General features: G+C 42.1%; 1 protein-coding gene across 1 annotated transcript in view; it reads left to right on the forward strand.

The window, feature by feature from the left end:
- Positions 1–7,510, forward strand: part of LOC115119546 (dual specificity protein phosphatase 16-like) — a 59,294-nt gene extending 51,784 nt beyond the window's left edge. The window contains 4 exon segments of the mRNA XM_065021220.1: positions 3,056–3,234; positions 3,828–4,111; positions 5,133–5,273; positions 5,275–7,510. Of these exon segments, the coding sequence (XP_064877292.1) occupies positions 3,056–3,234; positions 3,828–4,111; positions 5,133–5,273; positions 5,275–6,334 (1,664 nt within the window). The 3' untranslated portion in view covers positions 6,335–7,510.
- The last annotated feature ends 2,590 nt before the right edge of the window (positions 7,511–10,100 follow it).

Raw genomic sequence — 10,100 nt, forward strand, 5'->3', positions numbered from 1 at the left:
AGTATCTCTAATACAGTAACCTCTAGTGTCTCTAATACAGTAACCTCTAGTATCTCTAATACAGTAACCTCTAGTGTCTCTAATACAGTAACCTCTAGTGTCTCTAATACAGTAACCTCTAGTATCTCTAATACAGTAACCTCTAGTATCTCTAATACAGTAACCTCTAGTGTCTCTAATACAGTAACCTCTAGTGTCTCTAATACAGTAACCTCTAGTGTCTCTAATACAGTAACCTCTAGTATCTCTAATACAGTAACCTCTAGTGTCTCTAATACAGTAACCTCTAGTATCTCTAATACAGTAACCTCTAGTGTCTCTAATACAGTAACCTCTAGTGTCTCTAATACAGTAACCTCTAGTATCTCTAATACAGTAACCTCTAGTATCTCTAATACAGTAACCTCTAGTATCTCTAATACAGTAACCTCTAGTGTCTCTAATACAGTAACCTCTAGTATCTCTAATACAGTAACCTCTAGTGTCTAATACAGTAACCTCTAGTGTCTCTAATACAGTAACCTCTAGTGTCTCTAATACAGTAACCTCTAGTATCTCTAATACAGTAACCTCTAGTATCTAATACAGTAACCTCTAGTATCTCTAATACAGTAACCTCTAGTATCTAATACAGTAACCTCTAGTATCTCTAATACAGTAACCTCTAGTATCTCTAATACAGTAACCTCTAGTGTCTCTAATACAGTAACCTCTAGTATCTCTAATACAGTAACCTCTAGTGTCTCTAATACAGTAACCTCTAGTGTCTCTAATACAGTAACCTCTAGTGTCTCTAATACAGTAACCTCTAGTGTCTCTAATACAGTAACCTCTAGTATCTCTAATACAGTAACCTCTAGTATCTCTAATACAGTAACCTCTAGTATCTCTAATACAGTAACCTCTAGTATCTCTAATACAGTAACCTCTAGTATCTCTAATACAGTAACCTCTAGTATCTCTAATACAGTAACCTCTAGTATCTAATACAGTAACCTCTAGTATCTCTAATACAGTAACCTCTAGTATCTCTAATACAGTAACCTCTAGTATCTCTAATACAGTAACCTCTAGTATCTCTAATACAGTAACCTCTAGTATCTCTAATACAGTAACCTCTAGTATCTCTAATACAGTAACCTCTAGTATCTCTAATACAGTAACCTCTAGTATCTCTAATACAGTAACCTCTAGTATCTCTAATACAGTAACCTCTAGTGTCTCTAATACAGTAACCTCTAGTGTCTCTAATACAGTAACCTCTAGTGTCTCTAATACAGTAACCTCTAGTATCTCTAATACAGTAACCTCTAGTGTCTAATACAGTAACCTCTACCTCTAGTGTCTCTAATACAGTAACCTCTAGTGTCTCTAATACAGTAACCTCTAGTGTCTAATACAGTAACCTCTACCTCTAGTGTCTAATACAGTAACCTCTAGTATCTAATACAGTAACCTCTAGTATCTCTAATACAGTAACCTCTAGTGTCTCTAATACAGTAACCTCTAGTATCTCTAATACAGTAACCTCTAGTGTCTAATACAGTAACCTCTACCTCTAGTGTCTCTAATACAGTAACCTCTAGTGTCTCTAATACAGTAACCTCTAGTGTCTCTAATACAGTAACCTCTAGTGTCTCTAATACAGTAACCTCTAGTATCTAATACAGTAACCTCTAGTATCTCTAATACAGTAACCTCTAGTATCTCTAATACAGTAACCTCTAGTATCTAATACAGTAACCTCTAGTGTCTAATACAGTAACCTCTACCTCTAGTATCTATAATACAGTAACCTCTAGTGTCTCTAATACAGTAACCTCTAGTATCTCTAATACAGTAACCTCTAGTGTCTAATACAGTAACCTCTACCTCTAGTATCTCTAATACAGTAACCTCTAGTATCTCTAATACAGTAACCTCTAGTGTTTAATACAGTAACCTCTACCTCTAGTATCTCTAATACAGTAACCTCTAGTGTCTCTAATACAGTAACCTCTAGTATCTCTAATACAGTAACCTCTAGTATCTCTAATACAGTAACCTCTAGTATCTCTAATACAGTAACCTCTAGTATCTAATACAGTAACCTCTAGTATCTAATACAGTAACCTCTAGTATCTCTAATACAGTAACCTCTAGTATCTAATACAGTAACCTCTAGTATCTCTAATACAGTAACCTCTAGTATCTCTAATACAGTAACCTCTAGTATCTAATACAGTAACCTCTAGTATCTAATACAGTAACCTCTAGTCTCTCTAATACAGTAACCTCTAGGTGTCTCTAATACAGTAACCTCTAGTGTCTCTAATACAGTAACCTCTAGTATCTAATACAGTAACCTCTAGTGTCTCTAATACAGTAACCTCTAGTGTCTCTAATACAGTAACCTCTAGTATCTCTAATACAGTAACCTCTAGTGTCTCTAATACAGTAACCTCTAGTATCTAATACAGTAACCTCTAGTCTCTCTAATACAGTAACCTCTAGGTGTCTCTAATACAGTAACCTCTAGTGTCTCTAATACAGTAACCTCTAGTATCTAATACAGTAACCTCTAGTGTCTCTAATACAGTAACCTCTAGTGTCTCTAATACAGTAACCTCTAGTATCTCTAATACAGTAACCTCTAGTGTCTCTAATACAGTAACCTCTAGTATCTAATACAGTAACCTCTAGTGTCTCTAATACAGTAACCTCTAGTATCTCTAATACAGTAACCTCTAGTGTCTAATACAGTAACCTCTAGTATCTAATACAGTAACCTCTAGTATCTCTAATACAGTAACCTCTAGTATCTCTAATACAGTAACCTCTAGTGTATCTAATACAGTAACCTCTAGTATCTCTAATACAGTAACCTCTAGTATCTCTAATACAGTAACCTCTAGTATCTCTAATACAGTAACCTCTAGTATCTCTAATACAGTAACTTCTAGTATCTCTAATACAGTAACCTCTAGTATCTCTAATACAGTAACCTCTAGTGTCTCTAATACAGTAACCTGTCTTCCTGTATTTGATTGGGATGTTTCTGTCTGTCTGTCTTCAGGTGGTTTCTCAGCCTTTTCCCAGCTGTTTCCAGGTCTATGTGAAGGTAAGGCTCTTCTGGCCACGTCCTGCCTGGTCCCCACCTGCCTCTCTCAGCCCTGCCTGCCCCTCAACACCTCTGGGCCAACACGCATCCTGCCTCACCTCTACCTGGGCTGTCAGAGAGACGTACTCAACAAGGTATTAGATATATTACTATATATTATAGCATTCTAACCAGCTGTATTCCTCCCTCCTCTGCAGGAAGTGATGTGTGTAAAGCATTCTAACCAGCTGTATTCCTCCCTCCTCTGCAGGAAGTGATGTGTGTAAAGCATTCTAACCAGCCGTATTCCTCCCTCCTCTGCAGGAAGTGATGTGTGTAAAGCATTCTAACCAGCCGTATTCCTCCCTCCTCTGCAGGAAGTGATGTGTGTAAAGCATTCTAACCAGCTGTATTCCTCCCTCCTCTACAGGAAGTGATGTGTGTAAAGCATTCTAACCAGCTGTATTCCTCCCTCCTCTGCAGGAAGAGATGTGTGTAAAGCATTCTAACCAGCCGTATTCCTCCCTCCTCTGCAGGAAGTGATGTGTGTAAAGCATTCTAACCAGCTGTATTCCTCCCTCCTCTGCAGGAAGTGATGTGTGTAAAGCATTCTAACCAGCTGTATTCCTCCCTCCTCTGCAGGAAGTGATGTGTGTAAAGCATTCTAACCAGCTGTATTCCTCCCTCCTCTGCAGGAAGTGATGTGTGTAAAGCATTCTAACCAGCTGTATTCCTCCCTCCTCTACAGGAAGTGATGCAGCAGAATGAGATTGCGTACGTCCTGAATGCCAGTAACACATGTCCCAAACCAGACTACATCCCTGAGTCTCACTTCCTACGAGTTCCTGTCAACGACAGCTTCTGCGAGAAGATCCTCCCCTGGTTGGACAGATCTGTAGAGTTCATAGAGAAGGCCAAAGCCTCCAACGCCTGTGTGCTGGTCCACTGTCTGGCTGGCATCTCCCGCTCGGCAACCATCGCTATCGCTTACATCATGACGAGGATGGACATGTCACTAGACGAAGCTTACAGGTGAGATGAATGAACCCTTAATAAGGATTTACAGGTGAGATGAATGAACCCTGTAGGACCATAATAAGGATTTACAGGTGAGATGAATGAACCCTGTAGGACCATAATAAGGATTTACAGGTGAGATGATTGAACCCTGTAGGACCATAATAAGGATTTACAGGTGAGATGATTGAACCCTGTAGGACCATAATAAGGATTTACAGGTGAGATGATTGAACCCTGTAGGACCATAATAAGGATTTACAGGTGAGATGAATGAACCCTGTAGGACCATAATAAGGATTTACAGGTGAGATGAATGAACCCTGTAGGACCATAATAAGGGTTTACAGGTGAGATGAATGAACCCTGTAGGACCATAATAAGGATTTACAGGTGAGATGAATGAACCCTGTAGGACCATAATAAAGCACAAGGCCTCGTGTACACGTCACCTTCCTGCTTATGAACTTGACCACTCAGCAACCACCCTCCTCCCAAGTTCTCCGTAACTAAGAGGATACCCCCTCTTCCTGTCTGTCTTAATGAACCCAGCCTCACATGACCCCTGATTAACACTGTGTGTCACATGACCCCTGATTAACACTGTGTGTCACATGACCACTGATTAACACTGTGTGTCACATGACCCCTGATTAACACTGTGTGTCACATGGCCCCTGATTAACACTGTGTCACATGACCCATGATTAACACTGTGTGTCACATGACCCCATGAAAGGCCCAGCTTGTCATCCTGAATGAACACACTGCACTGTGGGGGGCTGTAATGATGGCTGGGATGGTAACCTCAGCAGCATCTCTACTGATGTCCTGTGTTACAGTTATAAATGTCCCCTGTCTTGACCCTCTAGGTTTTCCCATCTCTGTAGCAACCCAGTGTGTTACAGCATCTCTACTGATGTCCTGTGTTACAGTTATAAATGTCCCCTGTCTTGACCCTCTAGGTTTTCCCATCTCTATAACAACCCAGTGTGTCTCTACTGATGTCCTGTATGTTTCTGTCTTTCCTCTCCAGGTTCGTGAAGGAGAAGAGACCCACCATCTCTCCTAACTTCAACTTCCTGGGTCAGCTGCTGGACTTTGAGAAGAAGATCAAGACTCCTGGAAGGTCGGAGATCAGAGAAACCACCGGGGTCAAACCCTCTCCTCTCCTCCACCCCCACTAGAGCAGGACCCCCTAACCCTACCCCCAGCCTCCCAGACCCTGCCTTGGCCTTGCTGGAGCCCCTGACCCTGCCGTGTGTCCTGGCCCCCTGGCCTCCAGAGGAGAGGCTCCTGGCCCAGGCTCTCCAGGGGCTCCAAGACCTTCAGCTGGACCAGGGGACGGAGGACAGCGCTGCCCGTCTGAAAAGGTCCTTCTCTCTGGACATCAAGTCGTACAGGGAGCCAGGAGGCTGCAGCAGCGCCCCCATGAGGCCGTACCCCCACCCTACATCCCACCCCGGAGCCCAGGAGTATTATAACCCATCCGTGAGCTTCAAGGAGCCTGCAGGGAAACCGTATCAGTTCTCTCCTGTGAAGGAGATGTCAGAGCAGTCTACACCGGAGCCGAGCCCTGACAAGGAGCAGGACGACGGTCCCGCAGCTTCCACTGCTTCTCCTGTAGTCTCCACCACAACCAGCACCACTACCACCTCCAACCAGCCCAGCATGAAGCAGCCCAGCCAGGCTAAGCCTCCTCCACCTCCCCTCTCCTGTTCCCAGCAGCTCCACCGTAGTGGCAGTATGGAGGAGAGCTCTAACCACACCCCTCACACCACCGGCTTCCTGTTCGGCCTATCGCGTTCCCAGCAGCACCTGTCCAAGCCCGCCCCTAACCTAGGCTCCGCCCTGAAGGGCTGGCACTCTGACATCCTATTGGGTCCCGTCACCGTGTCGTCGGGGGGATGGTACCTCTCCGAGTCACACCACTTCTACTCCACCTCCGCCATCTTAGGAGGCGGGGCTAACATTCTGGGGGGTGGCAGCGTGGCGGCGTACAGCGTGAGTCAGGGGTTGGAGGAGGTGCGGCGGCGCGGGCGGCAGAGGAGCGGCGACCACGGGGACTCGCGGAGGAGCTGGCACGAGGAGAGCACCTTGGAGAAGCAGCTGAAGAGACGGAGCTGTCAGATGGAACTCGGAGACAGGATGAGAGGAGGAGGCGAGACTAGATCCAGGGAGGAGATGGGGAGTCACAGCAGCTTCTCAGGAAGCATGGAGGTCATAGAGGTGTCCTGAGAGGGACATTCAATATGGCCTCCAGGCCACCCCTTTACGGGATCATTGATTTGAATGGAGACGTCCGTTCTAGGGAGTATAAACCTCCTCAGATCAGACCCATGTTGAGGGGAAAGACTTGTTATGGACCCATCTTATTGTCCCACTAGGGACTTGAACCTTGAACTGATCTAAGTGGTTCTATGTGTACTTGTGTCGCGACAGTTGGCATTAATGTAGTTGAACTTTGACCTGGAAGCAGAAAGCAGCTGATGAATGTGATGAAGAGGTGAACTCTGAGAGGACTGAGACAAACTGAGTCTTTTGTTTGGATGAGTGTTCATCGTTTTCATTTATTTCTGAATGTTGATGATCGTCGTCAAGGAGCAGTAGATGTGTGCCTGACGTTGGATTCATGGAGCTTTTATGAAGCCTTATAAAGTCTTTATGAAGTCTTTATGAAGCCTTATGAAGTCTTTATCAAGCCTTATGAAGCCTTATGAAGTCTTTATGAAGCCTTAAGAAGTCTTTATGAAGCCTTATGAAGTCTTTATGAAGTCTTTATGAAGCCTTATGAAGCCTTAAGAAGTCTTTATGAAGCCTTAAGAAGTCTTTATGAAGCCTTATATAGTCTTTATGAAGCCTTATGAAGTCTTTATGAAGCCTTAAGAAGTCTTTATGAAGCCTTAAGAAGTCTTTATGAAGCCTTAAGAAGTCTTTATGAAGCCTTAAGAAGTCTTTATGAAGCCTTATGAAGTCTTTATGAAGCCATATGAAGTTTTTATGAAGCGTTATGAAGAACGGGATCAGAGATCCTTGATAGCCCTGTGTCAAATCATCCAATACCTCACACATCCAAATTAGAGGCTTTTCCTGTTCCTCTGTCTTCTTCTGATGGACAATTCAAATCTCAGGTCTTATTTGAGCAGCAAGAAAAGATGCTGGAACAACCGAACAGCTACCGAACAGCTACCGAACAGCTACCGAACAGTTCCCGAACAGTTCCCGAACAGTTCCCGAACAGCTCCCGAACAGCTCCCGAACAGTTCACGAACAGTTCCCGAACAGCTCCGTTGGTAGAGCATGGCGCTTGTACCCCAGGGTTGTAGGTTCGATTCCCGGGGCCGCCCAGACGTAAAATGTACGCACGCATGACTGTAAATCACTTTGGATTAAAGCGCTAAATATGATATATTATTAACGGTGTGGTTGTGGGTTTTGTCTGATACCTGTGGTTAAGGAATGATGTAATGACTGATACCTGTGGTTAAGGAATGATGTAATGACTGATACCTGTGGTAAAGGAATGATGTAATGACTGATACCTGTGGTTAAGGAATGATGTAATGACTGATACCTGTGGTAAAGGAATGATGTAATGACTGATACCTGTGGTAAAGGAATGATGTAATGACTGATACCTGTGGTTAAGGAATGATGTAATGACTGATACCTGTGGTTAAGGAATGATGTAATGACTGATACCTGTGGTAAAGGAATGATGTAATGACTGATACCTGTGGTAAAGGAATGATGTAATGACTGATACCTGTGGTTAAGGAATGATGTAATGACTGATACCTGTGGTTAAGGAATGATGTAATGACTGATACCTGTGGTAAAGGAATGATGTAATGACTGATACCTGTGGTAAAGGAATGATGTAATGACTGATACCTGTGGTAAAGGAATGATGTAATGACTGATACCTGTGGTTAAGGAATGATGTAATGAGTGATACCTGTGGTTAAGGAATGATGTAATGACTGATACCTGTGGTTAAGGAATGATGTAATGACTGATACCTGTGGTAAAGGAATGATGTAATGACTGATACCTGTGGTAAAGGAATGATGTAATGACTGATACCTGTGGTAAAGGAATGATGTAATGACTGATACCTGTGGTAAAGGAATGATGTAATGACTGATACCTGTGGTAAAGGAATGATGTAATGACTGATACCTGTGGTAAAGGAATGATGTAATGACTGATACCTGTGGTTAAGGAATGATGTAATGACTGATACCTGTGGTCTGTGGTAAAGGAATGATGTAATGACTGATACCTGTGGTAAAGGAATGATGTAATGACTGATACCTGTGGTAAAGGAATGATGTAATGATGTAATGACTGATACCTGTGGTAAAGGAATGATGTAATGACTGATACCTGTGGTTAAGGAATGATGTAATGATATAATGACTAATACCTGTGGTAAAGGAATGATGTAATGACTGATACCTGTGGTAAAGGAATGATGTAATGACTGATACCTGTGGTAAAGGAATGATGTAATGACTGATACCTGTGGTAAAGGACTGATGTAATGACTGATACCTGTGGTAAAGGAATGATGTAATGACTGATACCTGTGGTTAAGGAATGATGTAATGACTGATACCTGTGGTAAAGGAATGATGTAATGACTGATACCTGTGGTTAAGGAATGATGTAATGACTGATACCTGTGGTTAAGGAATGATGTAATGACTGATACCTGTGGTTAAGGAATGATGTAATGACTGATACCTGTGGTAAAGGAATGATGTAATGACTGATACCTGTGGTTAAGGAATGATGTAATGACTGATACCTGTGGTAAAGGAATGATGTAATGACTGATACCTGTGGTTAAGGAATGATGTAATGACTGATACCTGTGGTTAAGGAATGATGTAATGACTGATACCTGTGGTTAAGGAATGATGTAATGACTGATACCTGTGGTAAAGGAATGATGTAATGACTGATACCTGTGGTAAAGGAATGATGTAATGACTGATACCTGTGGTAAAGGAATGATGTAATGACTGATACCTGTGGTAAAGGAATGATGTAATGACTGATACCTGTGGTAAAGGAATGATGTAATGACTGATACCTGTGGTAAAGGAATGATGTAATGACTGATACCTGTGGTTAAGGAATGATGTAATGAATGATACCTGTGGTCTGTGGTAAAGGAATGATGTAATGACTGATACCTGTGGTAAAGGAATGATGTAATGACTGATACCTGTGGTAAAGGAATGATGTAATGATGTAATGACTGATACCTGTGGTAAAGGAATGATGTAATGACTGATACCTGTGGTTAAGGAATGATGTAATGATATAATGACTAATACCTGTGGTAAAGGAATGATGTAATGACTGATACCTGTGGTAAAGGAATGATGTAATGACTGATACCTGTGGTAAAGGAATGATGTAATGACTGATACCTGTGGTTAAGGAATGATGTAATGACTGATACCTGTGGTTAAGGAATGATGTAATGACTGATACCTGTGGTTAAGGAATGATGTAATGACTGATACCTGTGGTAAAGGAATGATGTAATGACTGATACCTGTGGTTAAGGAATGATGTAATGACTGATACCTGTGGTAAAGGAATGATGTAATGACTGATACCTGTGGTAAAGGAATGATGTAATGACTGATACCTGTGGTAAAGGAATGATGTAATGACTGATACCTGTGGTTAAGGAATGATGTAATGACTGATACCTGTGGTTAAGGAATGATGTAATGACTGATACCTGTGGTTAAGGAATGATGTAATGACTGATACCTGTGGTAAAGGAATGATGTAATGACTGATACCTGTGGTAAAGGAATGATGTAATGACTGATACCTGTGGTAAAGGAATGATGTAATGACTGATACCTGTGGTAAAGGAATGATGTAATGACTGATACCTGTGGTAAAGGAATGATGTAATGACTGATACCTGTGGTAAAGGAATGATGTAATGACTGATACCTGTGGTTAAGGAATG

The sequence above is a fragment of the Oncorhynchus nerka genome, linkage group LG8, assembly GCF_034236695.1.
Source record: "Oncorhynchus nerka isolate Pitt River linkage group LG8, Oner_Uvic_2.0, whole genome shotgun sequence".
NCBI lineage: Eukaryota > Metazoa > Chordata > Actinopteri > Salmoniformes > Salmonidae > Oncorhynchus > Oncorhynchus nerka.